This window comes from Rhopilema esculentum, chromosome 12, assembly GCF_057945365.1.
Source record: "Rhopilema esculentum isolate cy_ngs chromosome 12, ASM5794536v1, whole genome shotgun sequence".
Taxonomy (NCBI): domain Eukaryota; kingdom Metazoa; phylum Cnidaria; class Scyphozoa; order Rhizostomeae; family Rhizostomatidae; genus Rhopilema; species Rhopilema esculentum.
In genome coordinates, this window is record NC_142826.1 from 9,308,023 (window position 1) to 9,329,589 (window position 21,567).

At 35.3% G+C, this 21,567-nt stretch overlaps 2 protein-coding genes across 4 annotated transcripts; both read left to right on the plus strand.

Annotated features, from left to right (window-relative positions):
- Positions 1–2,668: 2,668 nt before the first annotated feature.
- Positions 2,669–10,759, plus strand: LOC135681315 (protein max). Of its 3 annotated transcripts, none has more exons than XM_065195714.2 (6): positions 2,676–2,826; positions 2,922–2,957; positions 3,176–3,283; positions 4,970–5,044; positions 8,113–8,221; positions 9,328–10,759. In XM_065195714.2, exons 1-6 carry the CDS (start codon positions 2,785–2,787, stop codon positions 9,552–9,554), a joined length of 597 nt encoding a protein of 198 aa, XP_065051786.1. In that variant the 5' UTR covers positions 2,676–2,784; the 3' UTR covers positions 9,555–10,759. The 3 variants fall into 3 exon arrangements, with proteins under 3 accessions (XP_065051787.1, XP_065051786.1, XP_065051788.1); XM_065195716.2 differs by having other exon boundaries at positions 2,680–2,826; positions 8,113–8,161; XM_065195715.2 differs by lacking the exon at positions 2,922–2,957 and having other exon boundaries at positions 2,669–2,826.
- Positions 10,760–14,465: 3,706 nt separating this feature from the next.
- On the plus strand, positions 14,466–21,461 carry LOC135681377 (islet cell autoantigen 1). Its single transcript, XM_065195825.2, has 10 exons — positions 14,466–14,646; positions 15,108–15,203; positions 16,274–16,475; positions 16,795–16,867; positions 17,145–17,268; positions 17,637–17,835; positions 18,210–18,559; positions 18,889–19,133; positions 19,277–19,408; positions 20,112–21,461. Exons 2-10 carry the CDS (start codon positions 15,169–15,171, stop codon positions 20,609–20,611), a joined length of 1,860 nt encoding a protein of 619 aa, XP_065051897.2. The 5' UTR covers positions 14,466–14,646; positions 15,108–15,168; the 3' UTR covers positions 20,612–21,461.
- The last annotated feature ends 106 nt before the right edge of the window (positions 21,462–21,567 follow it).

Consider the following 21,567-nt stretch of genomic DNA (forward strand, 5'->3'; position numbering starts at 1 on the left):
AACATCGGTTGTCTCTATCAATTCCATTTCTCATCTTGTAGCAAAAAAGAATTCTTTACTTGCATGAATGAATTCCCAGCAACATTATCCCATCCCTGTCACAAACAGTAACATTTGCAGGTTCTTTTGTTAGCTTCGAGAGACACGTGCCTGGGCCCCCTGAGTGACAACGCTGTCTATTAACTGAAGATGTAGTACGATTGTTTCTAAGCTAAATTTCTACTTATCTTATAGCACATAGGTTACTAACAAAAAGAGGAAAGATAACAGATTGACACCAACCACTTAAACCACGTACCACGTATAAACACAATCAAAGCACGTAACACTCGCAGGCAACGAAATATTTTTCAAAAATTAATTACAGAGAGATGTGCGATGTGACCATGGATATGACGAAACTATATAAGATAAATGAACAGCCTCAAAAATTGTTACATTTGTGCTTTGTAGGTGACTTGGTAGATAAGGATAAAATATTTAAGAGAAAATATTAAAGGAAGAATAAGAAGAGGTTGAAGAAGGAGAAATGGAAGAGGAGGTAGAAATGGAGAAGAAACTATATTTATAGTTCATAGGCTTCGACGCAGGCTGGAAAGTGGAGGGGCCAAAAGAAAGTGTAACAGTTATAACAAAAGTTTTTTTTAAAAAAGCTCTATTGTTTCGCAAAAAAGTGAGGGAGACATGGCCCCCCGACCCACCCCCCCCCCTTCGTCGGAGGCCCTGTAGTTTCTCTTTCAACAATTACGCCCCCTCCAAAGAACATTTTGGCACATCACTGGTGTGTCCTGTTGGAAAATCCGGGAAAAAGGAACAGGGTGATAATGCAAAAGATAAAGAAAATGATTGATGATGACTCAATTGTGCAAATAAGTAGAATTTATTCACTCGATATAAACTTTCTAACTTAGATGAAATTACTACTTCCTTCATTACATCTTTAAATTACTTTCTTTTCATTTGGAAAAAATTTGAAGAGCAATTTGTGAGTACTTAAATGGTGTATATCAACATTTGATTGTTTGTCATGTACTAGCAAGTAACTCTTCAGAAACAATTATGATTTACAAAAGACTGCAGCCTAAAATCTTAGATGAATTGGTTGGCGATCTGTTTGAATAATCAGTTTGATTCCATAAATGCACCTATTCTGATACACTTATTTTTATAAGGATACTTTAAATTTTGTCCAGACTTTATTTTCTTAAGAAATTTTTGTTTCGCGCCTGAATATAATCTTAAAACATTCTTATCTTTTCAATTTGATATGGTTTCCGGGGAACATCGCCCGTCCTCGAGTGGAAACCACGCTTTTTGAAAAAACGAGATAGCAGTCATGTGATCCTCTGTTATGGACATAGCAAAGCAGACAACTGCTGAAAAACGAGTCAGAAATACGCGACGAGCTGGGGCATAGCACTATTCTTATGATATTATTAAAAATTGAATGGCTTTGAACAAAATTCTTGAAATAATTACAATATAAATTCTGATATAAACAATATTCTTATAAAAATTGAATTATCATATCTAAAAATGCTGACAGGTTTGTTTCCAATATGTGATTAATGAAGTACCTAGGGTAAAATTTTTGCTAAACACATTTCAAAATAAATTTCAAATGCAATTTTTCAATCGATTCTTCAAAAATATGAATCATGATAACGTGAAACTATACTCATTTTTCATATAAGAAACTTGTCGTGAGAAACGGGCTCTGAACATTTGCAAAAATCAAGAGCCTTCAATACTCAAAGCAAAAATTTTAAGAAACAATCAATCTTTGTAAAATAAGAACTCTGAATTTTGTGATTTTGACGAAGGTGATTAACAAGTTTGGAAGACATCAAAAATGAAAATTCTTGAACGCAAATATCTCATAAATACTACACAAACAACTTAAAATCTTTCTTATCCTCTAGAATGAAATAAAATTTAATATCAAACTTTTCCAGACACGAAAAAATACACAAATAAATCAAAATAGGAAAATAATTTAGGCTAAATTGGAATTGAGAAACTCTTACGAAATAATTAGTGCTGATAATTACTGCGTCGTCAAAAACTGGAGTACTACAAAATGTTGATCTTTGCTTCTTATAAAAACTTGTGTCTGTATTTCTTGATTCATTTTGGTCTTTTTACGAGATCATAGTGTGCCCACGGGTTTCTTGAATTTTGTTTCTTTTTAGGCCCAATCGTGGCGATAGATTTAAACTAATTTTAGTATCAGCTCTAACTATAGTCCTGACTCTCCCTAACCCTGCCTAGTCCTAACCAGATTGCCGAAAAGTGCATTATATTGCAGGCATCGTGGAGCAGGAGGGCTGGAGGGGGCTTTAGCTCCCCTCCTCTTTTTCAGTTTTGGCCCTCCTTCACATTTTATAGCCCCCCACTTTTCTCAACGCTCCGCGGTGCCTGTATTGATGAATTAAATGAGATATTCCCATCGATATTTTTGCAGCGAAAATATTAACCGGGATTTTAATATCTGCCTCACTTTTCTATACATAGGAAATGCTTATCCAAATTTGCTACGAGTCCTTGAAGGTTGGGCGTTATGGCAGTTTCAAACGAAACATTCAATTTGCCACATGACAAGCTGCTCTTCAATTATTGGTTGTTGAACAAAGACACGGAAACAATTGACAGGAAAACAATCAATAGCCACACGTGCGCTATGTTAGCGGTATTAGGCAAGTTGCTACTTGCTGCTTCGGACAACGGAAGGCGATAGACAGCGAGTTACAGATAAAGGGCAAGATTTCTCACAAGTGTTATAAAATGAGTGATGAAGACAAAGATATCGATGTAGAAAGTGACGATGTAAGTGAAGACCTGTATTTAGGTAGCTTCCTTCCTTTTCTTTTCCCACGATCGCTCGAACAACGTATGATGCCTCCTGCTTTCTGTTTTGACAGGGAGACATCGGAGAAGGCGGCACATTCCTAACATTGGTAAGCTTAATTTCAAATGCCCCTTGTTTTATTATCATTAATTGATTTAGGTGCAGATTATAGTTTATTTCGAGCTGCAAAAATGAATAGGTTATTCCCCATTTAAGGCCAAGTTCGTACAAAGTCTTCTAGGCTCCTTCTGTAGTGTTGACTGGCAGGGTTTTCGAAACGCACGAACGTTTAAACCGTCACGTGTCATTGTTTTCTTTTTCATTCAGGCCGACAAGAGGGCACATCATAATGCACTCGAGAGGAAACGACGAGATCACATCAAGGACAGCTTTAGTGGTCTACGAGACTCGATACCTTCTTTACAAGGAGAAAAGGTACGAGTTGAATATCCATAAAGTGGACCCTTGCCCCAAAGGGAGCGTTTATAGCTGTATTAAACAGACTACTTACAGGTCAAATTGAATGCCTACCCGCACAAAATTTATGATTTGCATATGAAACAAACTCGTGTTATGCTTGCTTCTATTTTCAAGCTATAAGCTGCTGCTAGTTTCATATTTCTTCAAAACTTTTAAAAATCAGTATCTGTTTAGACTGATTTGTCAACAGCTGACTTTCTTGTTGTGACTTGTAACGCAATGATGCAATGGTTTTCTTGGAACCTTTTAGGACTTTATCATATGGGAATTCCCTTTATAACGTAACGTCGCCATTTGGGGATTTTGCCAAATGAATATGTACAGAAAGAGAGTTATTTTACTTTAAATAAATTTAAGTTAGACGAATTTTCAGGACCTGATATTAAACCAGTTCATTTTGATGTTTTTAGCATTTAGCACTGGACTTGTATCCATGAAATTGTTAGTGATTTGAACATATGCCACATTGAAAACCTTAATATAATCTTAAGTTTTATCAGCCTAGAAAATACTATATTAAGATAATCTTTATTTAAGCCCTCATATAGCATTTATCATTGAAATGCTATTTGTATGTTTTGTTAATATGCTTCCCAGAAAAAAAGTGGTGCTTGGTTAAGATGAATGAATGCTGAACAAATAACAACTAATAGTTTATCACTGTTTTGGTATTCTAGCCAGCTACAATTTGGCCTTTAGAAAAGAAGCATTTCATTGAATGGCTAAAAAGAAACTGTAATCTAGGCTAAGAAACACATATGTTGCTGTCTATTTAAAGAAGGATTTTGCAGACAGCAAAGAACTTTAGCCAGATTACACTCTTTTTTTATAAGAACCAGTAAATTTAAGTTCAGGCTGACTGTTCTTAGTTTTTTCGAAAATCTGATGCTGGATTGTTCTTAACTTGTTGTTAAATTAAGAGGGTGTAAGCAGTGCTATTGCTAGCTTTTTCGCTCTAAGAAGGTGTTCAGGCCTCATTTGCCAACAAAGTGAGTGAGACAGCCTTAATTTGCTGAAAAATTTGAATATTCACCGAAAAAGCACCCACACATCTCTAAAAATCCTCGATTTTGAGAAAAAACGTTGTTCAAAATTGCATTTTGCAGAAGCTCAGCCTCAGCTTGTTCTTAATTTGTTCTTAACTTTTGACCAGTTATGAGGCTTGTGTTCTTTTAAAATTTTTCTTATAAAAAAAGAGTGTAGTTGTATAAAAATCAAGGATAACACTTACATTTCAATCAATATGAAGCAAAGTTCACCAAATTTAACCTATGTTAAGTACTATGTTATTATGACAATATGTACTTGAAAATAACACTGTTTCATGCAAAGTGAAATTGACCTTATTGTTAGAAAACAGCCAGAAAAAGTTGTTAATTCTTTAATAAACAGCTTTCCCAATTTGCAGCAATTCAGTGCAAATATTTTCATGAATCCACCTTTGTTTAAAATCAATTTTTCTTCACTATCTTCAAAGTTTCAAAACAATGACAAAGTTTTTACAAACTTGTTGTTTTTTGATAAATCCTTTGGTGCTGATACAAAATGGATTAGATTTAAGTTTTGAAATACCATGCAAAGAATGTTGCTTTTCAAATGTATGTTTTGGAGGCGTTTTATCTCATTTTGTTACTTTCATAGGCTTCAAGAGCACAAATATTAAATAAAGCAACTGATTATATACAGTACATGAGGAGGAAGAATCATACTCATCAGGTATGTGCTGTAAATTGTATGCTTTATCGAGGTATAATATTTGCAGATTTTATAGGCAAATGTATTTTTACTTTAGTAGTGCATAAGGAACAACGCAATGCGACAAGAATAAACAACAACAAACACACAAATCAATGATGGCTAATATTTTGCCCCGGAATACGGGGCTTTATCAGAGCAAAAGTAAACAAGCTAAAAATTTACAAATTTTAATGAGGGGATGGTGGTGTCGGATTGGTAGATGTGGAATGGTGTGAATGCAGCACAGCAGAGAGGAATAGGTAAAAGATTTGGAAGAGGGAAGGGTGGTGAGAGTGTGGGTGTTGGTGGTGAAATGAAAGTGTAATAAAGGTGGGTAGTGTCGATACCAATAAAAAGTATGAAAGTATAAAATAATGGTGATGATAGTGACAATGGTAGTAAAAAATTAACACTTTTATACACATGAAATTAGTATTTTTACTTTTACTGGCCAGTGGCACATAGCAACGATAAAATTTAAACCTAAAGAAGGCACTGATTTGAAGTTTTATCAAATTAGTTGGAGTTATCTAAATTAAAGTTTTTCTGAAACTCTGTTATTTAGCTTATAACTGAGTACTTTGGGGTAGGAAGTGAAAGGCAGAGGAATGTCTTTAAACAAGTTGCACAGAAAATTTACAACACTTACTCAGCTGCACAGTACCATAGTTTGGTCACTAATGCCTTTAAGGCATTGGATAGATTATTTTAGATTGATTTCCCAAATCTTCTAAAATTCATTTGCTTGTTAATTTTGTTTTGAATATTTCATTAATTTATCAAGTAAATAATTATATAACAGAATGAATCTGCTAGGTTTTAATTTGCATATAATTCTTAATAAGATTCTCAATTATTGGGAAAATGTCTCAGATCTGTTAGATTTAGTTTTAAGTTATTACCAAAATAAAGATTTACAAAGTTTATGCAATTGATAAAGTGAAATTTTGTCAGTTAGACAGTTTAAAAATCAGTCAATCATAGCCTAAGTTTAATATGAAACAAATGAACTTTACCAACACAAATTCACAGTTTCTATCACTTGTTTTAAATGAGATAATGGTCATTTATTGAACATACCAGCACACAAATTCTGCAGTATTCCTTCCTGCACAGTTAAGATGAGTCCATGAAAAGTTTAGAGGAAAACTAGAAATCATAGTGATGCATATTCACTTTAGTAACCACTTTAATCCATTATCAACATCATCAACATGCCAGTGACCACTCAAGCTGGTCATAGGTCAAAACATGATGTAGCAAAAAATACCAACAAAACCTTATGACACAAACAAAGTATCGAGCATAAGCAAAACACTTTTGTAAGGTTGAAGGCAATACATTTGGATGTAAACTATTTTCTTTGTTGAAATTAATAGAGCATATTAAAGCATTAAAAATGCCAATTTCAAATACTCTTGAAACATGTTTAATTTGAAAAGTGTTAGATTTGGAGTAAGTCCACAAATCACTTGATAAATGTGTTATGTATATCCATGTCTGTCTTAGATATTTTGAAAACATCCCCTTCTTCTTCATCTGAAAATAATAAGTTGTTAAATGATATTGATGGCTCTACGACTCTTCTTTGATTTTTTGTTTGGAACAACTGTAATATTGGAGGTTCTTGTTTGAGTAATTTGTGAAAATAAGTAAACTGTATCTTTATCAGCCTTCGGGGAACACCAAGATTGCACTGTTATCTGTTCCTTTTAAGAATTGACAATCTTTTATAAAATGTACCAGGAGAGAAAGCAGTTGATTGAACACCGATTATTTGAATTATGCTGGCGATTCCACATAAAAGTTAGCCAGGGAATAAGAAGCCCAAGGTCTTATCTGGGGATTGAGATAAAAAACGTCTTTAGATAATTCCTAGCATGCTGATCCTACAATATAATTTGATCTAAGTTTAACATTTCTGTAACCAGGTTGGATTTTACCCTGGCATTGCTGGATTATCTTAGTTGATGATGATAGTTGCTAGTTGTTGTTTGCAAGGCAAGCTGTGAAAGCGATTTTTTTATCAGAACTTTAGAAAAATGTACTGGGGAAAATTCATTTACTTGGCCAGCAAATTTAGTGTTCTAGGCTTGGCTTCAAGGGGGTAGTCAGAGTGAGGCAGGGGAAGCCTAGCTTCTGCTTCCACACCTGCTTCTGCTTCCACACCTGCTTCTGCTTCAGCTTTTGCTTCAAATATGTGAACAAGGCAGACCCTGCCCTCCAACCCTTCATCCCATGATTGTGTTGGTTTGTACATGTTTGTACATAACCTCTGTATGTTATTTTCATTATAGTCATTTCTAAATGTTTATAAAGATGTTTGGTCTCATAATCCTAACTACCCATTGGTTGTGCCCTACATTCTCATCATTTGATGTTGTAAGCATTCAGTTGTCAACATTATTTAATACACCTGGGTCAAGGTATTATGCATAGCCAAAGGAATTGTACACTAGATGAAGGTTTTGCTTTTTCTATTTGCTGATCAACTAAGTACATAAAATAGCACTAGAAGCAAATTGACTTTAAAGAAAATGCAGGACCTGACATTATACACCTAAGCACTTAACATCTAAAACTTCTCACAAAGCATCAATTGTAGATAGGAGGCTTTTGTAACTGTTAAGTTTGGATAAATATTGTCACATGATAGAAACTAATGCTGCAGCCAAGTTAACAAGAAGACAGTTTTGAACAGATGACCATCCAGCAAAAAAGACATCCCTGTCTTAAATTAACTCAAACAGATAAAGGAACTACGAAGAACAAGCTGTTCATAATTGTTGCAAGATTGAAATCGTTGTTTGGTTTAACCAGATGATGTTTTATATTTGATGAATAGATTTGATGCTAGAAAGCAATGTTGGTTAAAAAGCAAAGAGTAACTGGGCCCCTTTAGTACAAATCTCCCGTTGATTTTGAATTATTTATAAAGCAGAATAAGAAGAATATGGATTAAGTGACTTTTTCATGAATATTTGTAAATCAAAGTGCAGCTTGAGTGGTTTGACTGAATATACAGTCTATGAATGTTTTTCTTTTAGGCTGATATTGATGAACTAAAGAGGCAGAACATGATTCTGGATCAACAAGGTAATGATTTTGCACTGAACTTTTATAAACTGCAATGGTTCACTCAAGCACCGCTTTCTGGTAAGATTTATTTGTTGGCCCCCTTATATTAATACCCCTAATCGCTTAATAAGCTTTTCCCAGAAGGTGCACTTAATGTTATAGCAAAGAGCAAGGTCAGAAGGAATACATGTGCAACCCAGAAAAATTGTGTAAACAATTAAGATAATATCCACTTCTCATCTTTGATAGACTGAAAGAATGTCAAATTTTTGAAACAGAAAATAAATGAATCATGAATTAAGAGAATTCATCTGTCACACTTTTCATAAATTATTTTCTTTCCTAGCAAGAAATATATGTTTCCATGAACTTTCAACTGAAAAAATTGAATTCAGTGCCATATTTTTTGAGAATAATTTGATTGATGGTTCATTTCCCCCAAGAACAATAGCAGCTGCACCCCTGAAATTGACCCCGGTTGGTTGTTTCCTGCACTTTTCTCTCTTTTGTCAATTCTAAGCGCAAATGAGTAAAAATTTTGTAACAAAACATTCATTCAGCCTATTGCTGATTTCTTAAAATACCTCTATGATCAGGTGTTTTTGTAATTAGTTTGAAGTTGAGCTTGTCATCATCTCCAAAACTTTCCAGAACTTTATCAGCATTTGACCAAGGTAGCTGTAAGCAAACAGCAAACAAATTTCGGTCAGCCTTGATATGCCTTTCCCAATATGTTCATGTGCATGGATGATAATTTGAAATTAAATTCAAGATCCAGGAAAACATTATCGTCTTCGTGTCTTGCATTTTGGTTAGAGTTTCTTTGCTAAACAGAAGTTAACTGAAAGCTGAATCAATTGGAAGTAGTAAACTCAGTCAAATTGGAATCAACTTATCCTTAAAAGAATAATTCTGTTTTCTGTCTGTCTTCCAAGAGTTCCTACTGCTGTTTAAACTTGTGAATTGTATTGTCACAATTTTTTTGTAATTGTATTTTTGCAAATTCAATTTCAATTTCTTTAAGCTCAAATCTTTACTTGGGTTACTTATTCAAGATGACAATTTTGTTTGTTCTCTTTGAAAAGGATTTATGCATTTTGCCTCGCTGCACGATCAACAAAGAAGTTTATGTTAACTGTAAGCCGATATTCCTTTGTTCTTATTACACTCTTTTTTTATTCTAGTTCGACAACTCGAAAAAGCAAGGGCAGCTGGAAATCTAACGATTGATTCGTCGACTGCCGCTATCCTCTCGAATGATCCTTCCATTTTAACGGATGACGTACTCTCGGATGGTTCACTGAAAACTGAAGACGCTTTAATGGCGGTTAATCATGACTCTGTCGCTACGGATACAATGAACGATCACGATTACGGCACGGTTGCAAAGCGATTGAAAACGGAAACCTAATCAAGGGACTCCATGGTAACTTCCTGAAGCCAATTCGTGCGTTTAACACCACTTTCTGAAAGTTAATTTCGCTACTCGCGGGTGAATCCTCTGTTTAAGGCCCCTGCTCTCTACAAATCCCCCTTTTATATACACCCCTTAGAGCAGCTTAGTAAAATAACACCCAATAGTTTTCACGTCCCCCTATTAGACTTCCCAGGGAGTTTAGGGTGCTTAATTGGATGATATAGTGTTTAAGACTTTCTTATCTCAATAATTTATCAACGCTACTCTCTGTTGTACGTATCGTCTTAAGAAAACAATGATTTTGTAAAGGCTCGGGAGTTGGATCGAGGATTTATCTTAATTCTGTTGGGGTTTTCATAGCATTGTCTTTGCATTTTTACAAAGGTGTTTCCCGGAGTTCGTTTAATGTCTGCATTTCTTCTCAATGAATGAAAGCCGCATATCCTCTGTTAGGAACCTTGTATACAGGGCTTGTTTAATCGTGTCCTTTGTAGCGTTGTAACTGCAGGGTGTTTTTTGAAATACGAGTTCCGGCATCGCTAACGAATTCAAACAAGAATATCACTGCTTAGGAGCAGTAAATTGAAAAATTTCCCCTTTAAAGCCTGCCTCGATTTGATGGCTTTCGGTGCTCTTTGCCCATCCGATTATTTCACCAAACCTGCACTTTTAAATTATTTAGAAAATATAGGAAAAGGCTATATTTGTTTTTCTATAAGTAATTATTACCAAGTGTTCTATTTGACAGCCTTACTGATACCCTTTGATAAGAGCACTCGGTCCCATGCTACAAGCCCTGTATCCACACCATGGATTTTATCCGATTTCTCTGGCATATAAAACCTTTCCACCAAATTGCGTATTATGTTTAGAGCTCATACATAGCCTGCAGGCTCAGAGTCAGCAGAAACTCAATTTCAGCAGTGGCTTCCAGTTAGTTTAAGGGAACTCAAGGAATGTTTTCGGGTACAATTTCTCCCTGTAACGACAGTAGCATCATAAGAAATGGCATCTCCGTACCACGCACGAATGGCCTCCTCGTTTGCTTCAGGAAATAAAACTATTTATTTGCATAAAATCACATGTAGAATAATTTTAAACATTTATAAGTTTTTGAAACACAGTACCAAATCTACCGTATTCACTTTAACTGTGTTTTTTGTCTTGTATACACTGTTGATGAGAAAGCTTTGATCATATCAAGTTCTCCTTTTTATGATTATACCTCCGTAAGTGCAAAGTTTAAAGACTGAGCAGAGAGATCAAGTCAGTATCTTTGACAATTTCTGTGATTATCCGGCAGCTGATGAGCGTATGAACTGAGTCAAGTTACTGAAAACGGTATTCTAAAAATACGTCTTAGGCGTGCAAGAACTGCCAGATTGGCTGTTTACAACTATACGGCTTATTTTTCAAATGAAGAAGTTGTTTTTCATTTTGAGCTAAAAATTCTTGGCATGATATTGTTAAAATAATTTGTAAGTGTGGTGATCTTAGGAATGGTTTCGATCGATATAACATTTGAAAAATTATTCGAACAGAAGAGGAAAATCCCAGGTGCTATGACAATGGCCTGTCGAGTCCACACAATCATGAATTTTGTTGATCATTAATTCCTTTTGTAGAAATTAATTCTATGCAATTATAGTACAATTATAGCAAAATTTTCAACTGATCAACAATTAAATCATTTATTAAAAGGTTTTGCTAAGGCGTAGGTGGCGTGGGTTCGCGCACAAATCACATGAGGGATACACTTGACCACTTGACCTACGAATTAAAAGGTGTCTTGTTTTAACTTTTTTGTTCTCAATACGTAGTTCCTCACATTCGCGAGTGCCATCTTGTTTCTACACCACCAAACTTAGCTACAATGATTCCGCACAAATAACCCATTGTAAATTCATTCAAAGTGGTTCCTCGTACAAAGGGGTTTCCAGCCAACGTTTTCTCCGCGAAGAAAGAAAGAGACTCTTTGTTGAAGAGTCTTCCAACAAGCATTTTCAAGTGCAACACCAATTTAATTTTCTGCAGACAAAAAAATATTTTCTATGTTGTTAGTAGCAAAAATAATCAACAAAGAAAGTAGCTAAAGTTTTCTTTATGTGCTCTGTCACATGAATGATGTCCATCATTTCAGTCCTGAAGTTGTTTTCTTTGAAGTACTCTAGTGTCTCTAATAGACGCCTCCCCCGTGTATTAATTTCAGAAGAATTTGCCCTCCCCCCGTCGCTTATTAAAACCCCCCTCTATTAAATTTTACAAATCTGTCATGACCAGAACACGCAATTTTCACTTGTCAATAATTTCCCTTGTTATGTTAATTAGTTATTTTTTAATTGTCATAATTCCCCTTGTTATGTTTGTCTATCTTTATCTCTAACCATCTATCCATTGTCAAGCAACCAGTGTCACCATCCTACTAGTTCCACTTCCTTTTAATAAAAATATTTACAAACATCCACTCCTTCTAATAGCTCCCCTTTGCTATTGAAATTTGCTGACATTTTATTGAAAATAGGCCAACCTTCTATTAGCACCCACCTTCTATTGAAAACTGGCCGACATGAGCACCCCCTTCTATTAACACCCCCTTCTATTGAAAGTTGGCCGGAATGAGGAACCTCCTTCTATCAGAGACACTAGAGTAGCTCCATTTCAATCACAACATAGGAAACCGAGTTGTTCGTATTTTTAAAAGGAGTGGCTTGCTTTTGGGTACCTTCTGTAATTAACTTTTAGATCTGGAAATAATGATATTTGAATTATTTGACATTTAGATTGTTACTGCTGTTGCTGCTACCATTAATTCTGGTGGTTTTTTAATCGAATTTTATTTGATGATTGCAATTCTGCACTGTGCCGTATTCTTTTGGAATTGCCTTCAGATTGCTTCCTCGTGTAATGATTCGAACTTAGACCTGGATCTACTAAATATTCGGATACAATTTGATCTGGTCTGGTCAATTGATGCGGCGATTATAAGATAGAGGCGTTTATTATAAGATTGAAGAATTTGGAGACATCACTGAGGGAAAAATAATAAACAGTTGGACCAGTTAAGTTAGTTTTGCATTAATTAATATTGGGTAAATAATTTAGATCATTTGATATCATTTTTACTTTCATTAGATATAAAATATGTGAGAGCTAGATTTTCCTTTATTCTTTACAGGCACCGCGGAGCATCGAGGAAAGTTGGGGTCTAAAAAGTGGGGGGGGGGGGGGGGCTAAGACCGTATAAAAGAGGCTCTACTGGTAGTTTATTATTCAATATTTGCTAAAGCCCCCCCGCCAGCCCCCCTGATCCATGGTGCCTGTCTATAGAGCCCAGTTGTCTTATGAATTCTTTAGAGACGTTTTAAAATATTTTATATTTTGCTTGAGGGCATTAGTGCAAAAATGAGTTGTTTACTTCTATAAGAAATGGTATCTTATCAGCCAGCTACCAGGATTAGATTTTTTCAAATGGAAATATAGCTAAATATTGACCCATTTATGTTAAAATGGTATTCATGAAGCTTCGGTTTTCTTGATTAGCTTATGGTGGCTCTGTATTGCCTTAAAAAGTAAAGGCTCAGAACTAGGTACAAAAATCATAAAGACAATTGAGCGAGGTGCCTATAATCCTATAGAGGCACTCGAAATATTTCAGTTTGCTTGCTTTCTTTGATGAAAAGAAAAGGATCAAGCATTGATCTCTAAAGTACCCTGTGCTCTTGTCCAAGTTCAACCATGACCCCTTAAATGTCGAATATTTGCACTGTACTTGATGGAGTATTATCCTAGACAATATAGCAATAAGACAATCGAAGTATTTCAATATCGGAACAATACATTTGACACTTCTTTCTCTCTCATCCAATTTCCATTAAATTGGAAAGAGCATGCTGGGAAGAATATTATTCTCTTTATGCACCTAAATATTTTGCTAATTTGTAAGGAAAAGAATCGAGGAGCTATTGATTTTCAATTGATTTAGACAACGTTGCAAATAGGGTTATGGGTCTGTAATTTTCTTTGATAACATATATTATTCGTGATATTGAAGTTTCACTATAGTGAACAACTGGGAAATTTTTAGAGATAGCTAGATTTGTTTTCTTTCGGTGACAATGGTTTAACCTCAAAGTTTATTAAGGCCTGAATAAAAATAACCCTTAACAATTTCTTGACAGATCTCTTAACAATTTGCCTAATTTTCAACTTTGTAAGAAGTTTGAAAAAAAATTAAGCAAAAATGATTTTTTCACATCAGCCATAGAACTTATCAAACCATTCATGACAGGTTCCGAAAGCTTTAAGACTGTAATCATTTAAATAAGTCCAAGATAGCGGTGGTTATTCAAAAATAATTTCAGGTGGGGTAGTTAACGCACAAAAGGCACATCGAAAGGAACCTATCGGTTCTGCGTATGATTTCAAAACAGGTTTTACTAAAAGTGACTGCACCGTTAGTAGAATGTCATCAGGATGGCTACTTAGTAGTGATAGGGGTCGTTATCATTTTCCGTAGGGTAATATTTTGACCCAGTGCACGGGGCTTCTTTGAAAAAGTGAAATATTTTTGTTTGACATGACAAATCTTAACATTTAACATTACTGTGAATGAGGGATGTGCAAGTATAATGGGTGTGAGCATGGGGCAAATCCCATAGCAGAATGGGATATGCTAGGGGTTGGCTAAAAGACGTTCCCTAATGCACAGCTTATAGATGTTCCCTTTCTAACCTTTTAGGATGGCAGCCCCTGCTTTATCAGTGTAACAACAAAACGAGGGGTGTATTCACAGCCTTCCCCTCGTGTTAGCGACGCGTTTCCATTGCGCGTTTCGCAAAATTTTGTGGTTTGACGTCAGCAATTTGACAGCCTCCTTTTCGAACAGGGCATGCGCAGTCTATCAACAACCTGCTAAATTGTCAACACGAAACAAAAGGATGGGAGAATATTTCTTCCCGAGAGCTGTGTAAATGAAATAAAAAATTGAGCAGGCGGCCAAGGAACATTTACGTAGTATGCGTGAGGCCATTTGAGTGTATTGCTTCATTACGCCCCGCACTGGCGTAGGTTATGCAGTTTTAAAACCGTAAGTACTGAAAATCTGATCAGAAGTTGCATTTTATTAGGCAGGTAATGGTAACAACAGGCCTAAACTAGAAACTATCGATCGCAAGATCAAATACCAGCGGTGATTGATTTCGACGTAATAAAGAATCATCTAAATAAGCTTAAGAAAGTTTTAGTAAAGCCCCTTATTTCTAATTTTGGTTCAAAACAAAACTTGATTCTGTGATGAAAATATTTTGGCTTGAACCTAAAAATCATTTTTTCAGATTTTACACATGTCGCTGTAGTTTGATAGTCTTTATAATTCAATATATTTGCTAGGTTCAGTTATCTTTATTGATTAAGATCATTTGATCATTTACTTGTATCATGAACTGCGATTAATGCAATTGTCTTTTGACAAAACAAGACAATTTTTGACTGAAAAAATCTTCCTCATCAGATATTTTAACTGATTCAAATTATCTTATCAAATTTCAGGTGAAGAAATTTGAAAATTTTGAGGATCAGTATTTTTTAACTTACAACTTGAGTGCTAGAGATGTATGAGGAACAACAAGATTTCAACAGCAGAGGGTGAAGATTGTTAATTTTTTAAGAAATATAAGTTGCTAGCTAAATGTATCAAGTTCCAAATGAGAAGCTTAAAATGGGGTTTTGTAGTCATAAAAGGGCATCAGAGGAGAATCTTTTTACATGCAATGTTTGTTTGTTTGTATTTGCTACCTAGCATCTCCAAAGATGTTTTTAGGGAAACTTAATAATTGCTTATCAAGCAGCATCCTAGTTTTCAATCTCTATGTGACCACAACTCATGATTCATTCCCCTTAGAACTAGTGGGATGGGAGGAGGCAACTCTGCTCACTCTGGGTGAAAGTTTGTTCATGCTAGGGGCTGGGAACAGAGACCTTTAGGTCTGTAGGCAGCAGTCCTTATCACCAAAAGATCATAACCAATGTGATTTGTCCACATTTTTGTAGACATAAATTATTTTAGATTCTCAACATGCAAGGTTGCTAGCACATCAAACTTTAATCTAGCACTTGGTTAATCTATACTGATAGAAGCCCATGCAAAATTTAGTTGTATAGGTACTACAAAAGAATCAATATATAGAGTTGGTTTTAAGTTATGCATAATTAGTTCTGTCTACGATAGGTAATAATTATATATTTTGAGTATACTATTACTTCAAAAATTTATTATTTTTATGTTTGAGTTAACATTAGGATTCTCAAAACTCAAAACATTTCATTCACAGCAATAATTAACTACTACATTTCTATTTAATACTTGAACCACAAATAACAATTATTTTTTACAAAAAAGAAAAACTACAAACAGTAGATAGTTCAAAGTTTGGTATGTTTGCTGTCGGACATATGAAAAGAACTCACAAGGAGCTATCTAGGTCATATGCCCGATTGGACGTGTATAGGTGTATATAGGATGAATATGATATGTTGATATATTAAAAGTATATATGTTAAATAAAGTGCTAGTGATGATAAACCACATGCTTCTTTGATTTAGTCAGTCTCTTATCATTTAATTTCATGTTTAAGCTATATGATGTCTTATAACAGTTAACAAGCATAGACAATCAATAAGAAATTTGCAACTCTGATGCCTTGTTTTTTGGTAGATATGGGTCTTATCCAAATGATGGTTCACAAAGTGGTGGTTATGGACATAACTATCAAAGTTATCATAGACAGAATGACTCTTTAAAAGGAAAGTTGGAGCAGAAGTATTGGAAAACCAAACAAAAAGTTCTTGAAAAGTTGAATAAAGACCAGGATGAATTTGTTGTGGCTGGAGATGCTGAAGTAGATGCTAGACTAGAGGTATTTATTGTTGCAAGAGAAGACATCTTGCCTGTCAGTGCTCAGAGTAAAAACGGTTTTATATCGTTAAGAAACTTTGTTGTATGCCATGTTAAAATTCTAAGAAAATAGTTGTAGCCATACCTGACCATGTAGTATTGGAAAACCCCTTTTCTTGCCACTTGCTTTTCTTCACCAATTGTTTGCTATAACCAGTATGACTCAAAAATTGTCAAGGTTGATGATTTCTTTTGTGTATCCATTCTCCTGCCTGAAGATTTAGATTTTTGATCTGTGAATCATATGATGTGAAAATTAGTTAAAATTTTGCTTCTTACAGGCCTACAGGCACATCAATGGAACATGCACACAACTAATGATGGCAACAGAAGCTTATCAAAATCGAATATTTGGTATGATTCTTTCTCTCACTGGCTTGAAAGATAATTATTTGGTCAATGAATCACAAATATAGATTTTACGACTTAAAGTTTGATGAGGCCTTCTCTTTTTTTCTGTGCCTTATAAAGAAGATGTCCAAACTTTACCTGTGTGTAATGCTCATTTCAGAATTTGAATTTTCAATATTCTCCTTTTGGGAGTTTATTGTACTTATTTGGCTACACAATAAGTTGCTACTATCATTTATATGGGGGCAAGTTTAATCATTTTTATGGAATTTTGCCATAGCTTTGTCACAAGATGAAAATGAAATGGGACGCTTCCTTCGTGATCAAGGAGCAACAGATAAAACAAAGGCAGGTAAAATGATGATAGCTGTTGGCAAGGCTCAAAGTTATGCTGCACAACAAAGGTAAATTCTTACTGTTTGAAGTCCTTAGAATAATAAAACAATATAGCATTTGCAACCAAAGCACAACAGAGTATCTTCTTTTGGTATTGATGCTAAACTTGAGCTTATTGTCTTTTTCATCTTGTTAGTTATGTAAATTTTGTTTTGTGCTTAATTGGGTAGATCAAGACATTAATAAATCAGTGAAATGCTCTTTCTGTGCTTGTTGATATATATTTAATTGTTATGTTTCTTGAGGTAATGGAAATACTATTTGCATTTAAGTTTTTTACACAGCACAAATGATCATAAGATCATATTTTCAAAAGACCCCCTTGCCCCCCCAAGTTTCCGCCACTGATAATATGTAATTGTATTTTTTATTGCAGGTTGAGCCTTAGAGTCCCTCTGGTACGTCTTTATCAAGAGCTTGAGACTTTTCGATTCCGAGCAGTTGCTGATACTGCTGTGACAGTTGAGAGAATGGAAAAGTGCAGGTCAGATTACAGGGCTGGGTTATTGTGGATGGCAGAAGTTTCAAAAGAGCTGGATCCTGATGTGAACAAAAGGCTGGATAAGTTTCGAGATGTATGTTTTTTTAATTTTTTGATATTCGTTTATTTCTACTGAGTAACTTGGAATCAGATTGTAGGTAAAGGGTAATATCTGAAAATCTTGCTGCCAAAATAGGGAGCTAACATTTTTTAATGATAGGTATAAGCTTGAAATCCTTAAACTCTGTAATATGGAAATTGAATGTAATTGTTTTACATGAAAGGAAAAAAGATAATGACAAATAAGAGTGTGCAAACAATTGATGATGGAGCGGAAAGGAAACTGGCAGTTCATGAACCATCTTGTTATGTAGTGGCGTACGATTTTCATAGAGTAGGTATCAGAAAAATTAGCAACAGAGCAAGTAGTATTTCTCTATTAAACTTAGTATTTCCCTAATCTTCCAGGTTCAAGGCCAAGTGAAAGACAACAGGAAAAAATTTGAAAAGCTTAAAGCTGATGTGTGTCAAAAGATTGATTTGTTGTCTGCCAGCCGCTGCAATCTTTTGTCAGCTACACTGGCAGCATATCAACAGTGTATGTTGAAATTCCTTGAACACACATCAAAGTCATATCAGTCAGTTTTAGAGCAATTTAAAGGCCACCCATCGTATCAGTTTACTATATTAAGGCATATTATACCAAATAATGGTATTGCAGACGATGAAGAGGATGATATTAAGCCAGGGAAGAGAAGGTCTAGGGAAATCGAAAAGGGTCAAGAGGTAGAAGAAAATGGTGATGCTGCTGGGGAGGGGTAAGTCTCGATTTTTTATCCTAGACAAACATGATTAGAATCTTGCTTGAAATCAGAAAACATATTTATGTTATCACCTCAGTAGCTAAACGACTTTCACTTGGATACGTATCTAGTCATTTAGAAATACTAGCTTGTTTAACACTTATAACGTGTAGAAGTCACTATATAAACAAAGTATTAACAATCATAAGTAATCTTACCATCATTCCATTTAATCTTTCTATCAAAAATCCTCCAAGTTCCAAATTGACTTGTTCATGTTGTTCAAAGTTCCTTTCCCGATGGGCAAAATGTGTCTCTAATGAAGACATCTCTTGTTGCTATAGGAACCAAGAAACCCAAAGATATGACGCCCCTAATGATGACGATGATGACAAATTGATTTCATTCGACACTTCCGTCAATGATGAGGCTCGAGAACAAGAGCCTGACGTTGATGAACAAACTGCAGAAGAAACACAGAAAGATCAAGATCTTCTTGGGATATTTGATGCTCCACAAAACGGAGGCGAACAGAGTCATGATCATTACAGTGCCTTTGAGTCTTCAGAAAATGCCAAGGGAATAAGAGGTAGAGGACCCTATCTACATTGGTCTTGTAATAGTCTTATGTTTTTGACGATAACTTGAAAAAGCAAAAAGTTTTTCCTCTTTCTTTTATTGTCTCATCAAGTATAGTAAAATTTCTGACGAAGGGCAATTCTTTTTCGATAGAATTTGAAGACTTGCTTGGTGGTTTGGATCAGACTGTACAGAATGATTTTAAAATGAGCATGGCAGTGGAAAAAGAAAACCGTGACATTCTGGCTGAGCAAACGAAAGAGTTAGATGATCAGGCAATCAGTGGTATGATATTAAGCCAATTAGACTGCATAGTATCCTACGTAACCTCACTGACAATTAAATATTACAACCATTTTATGCAGGTTAAGTTTTTCTGATACAGATTAGTTGGTCTTAGGCATCTCTGCTAGTCTTTTGTTCCATATCCTTCTTAAGGGCCGCGTCTTCATCACATTAAAAGTAGAAGAGTCTTGTAGGAGGAGAAATTTGTTCATCAATCATTTGTAATATTTCGTACTGATGTGAGGCAGGGTTGCCAGGTGCTTGGAATGGTAAGCGGCCAAAAATTTTACGCTTGACGGCCAAATTCGGCCAGACAAACAAAATATACAAAAAGCTGCATTCTTTGGAATAATAGTGTAATCAAATTGGCTTTATTGTTACGAAAGCTTCCACCTGCTTTCAATTTCAATGTTCTGTTCTCTTTTACTGTGTTTCTTGCTTCGTTATTTGCAATTTTGAGAAAAATTGTCGTTTTCTTTATATTTTTGTTGCTTTCAACATGCGGCCAAAATTCAGCCAACTTTCGATTTTCCGGCCAAAACATTTTTCGACGGCCAACAGCTTTGAAAAACGGCCAGAATAGAAGAATTTGGCCGTCAAAACGACCAAATGGCAACCCTGATGTGAGGTATTGACACCTCTGCATCTGGTTCTGTAAACAGTGCATTTATTTTGATAATTATATGTTTTATGCTACTTGCAGCCAAGAACTCTGTTGATGATCTGCTGTTTGGATCGACGGAGGCTGGTCAGAATCAAGGAAGTAAAAGTGATATTGATCTGTTGAATGACGTGCTTGGCTCTACCACATTCAATGAAAAGGCCTACTTGTCAGAAGATCAGTCCGGGTTTTCAAAACAATGGCAGGATATGTTTGGGCAGCAGCCGGTGGAAAACACCAAGCCACCAACAGATATGCTGTTGGAAGGTGATCTGGAAACAGAAACAGCAGGAAATATGTACATGCCATCATTTCTTATGGAGCAGATGAGACAAGTGGACCCTATTGCAGCACAGAGCGGTGCACCAAAAGGAAACAGTGCAGCCAAGGAATCAAGTGACAAAAGCAAGGGAAAGACTCCGAAGCCAAAGAAAGGACAAGATATGTCAGCATGGTTTAATCTGTTTTCAGATTTAGATCCACTTGCAAATCCGGATGCGATCGGAAAAGGCAAGGATGCCGATCAAGAGAGGTCTTGCTAATTCAATTCGAAAAATTTTTCTTTGAGAAAGCAAATTTGATTTTTACGTTTAGAATTTGAGATTTATAATCAAAAGCCAAAATGAGCCAAAAACTGTAGAAATTTCTGTGTAGATGCAGGGGCATAGCTATGTAGAATGCAGTAGAGAATTCTAGCGTGGAACGAGAATTATCCCCCCCCCTCAACTTGGAATTTAGACAGCACTATCCTTAGAGGGAAAAAGGTCTCATTTACAGTGTTAATGTTTCATTTATGCCGACAAATCAGCTGGTATGGCTGGTTATTGGACACATTCTGAGTAGTTTTAAGAAGTGAAGACGCAGATGGCCATCTAAATGAAAATATCGTGTCTTATTCTGAAATACCAGGAATAAATCTAATGTTCCAAACCGATGTCTCATTGTAAGGAACTTTGATGCCATTCTGTTAATGAAAGACATTTTATCATCTCGTTTTTTTGCCGTTTTCACACTCGTTGTTATCAGAATATCCCTAGATAATTTTAGTGTAGAAAGTATTAAATGTTGCCTGCTACTTTCGCTTTTATTTTCGATAATGTGGTATATATTTCCCACCTTTCAAGGTGAAATAAATCGTCCTTGCATAGTGTGGGTAACACGAGGTTTCCTCTATCCGCTTTATAGCTTACCGTTTTATCTCTAAAGATCTTCATTATAGTTAACAATTTTCGTTTTATTTAGAAGATATCGCCTATTGTTATTGACATTTGTTGTCCCAAGGTAAATATCAGGCTTCAACTTGATAATAACAACAGCTTCATCGTATTTGTAAGATAATATTCATTAAGTAAAATATCGTGTCATACAATCTTGCTCTCGTGCCATTTATAATAGTAGTCTCTCTCTGTATCTCTTGTTCCAATGAACAAATTATGATCACCTGAACCAACCGTTATTCGAAATAGACTTTACAGATGCAAGCAGTGTTTAAAATGAA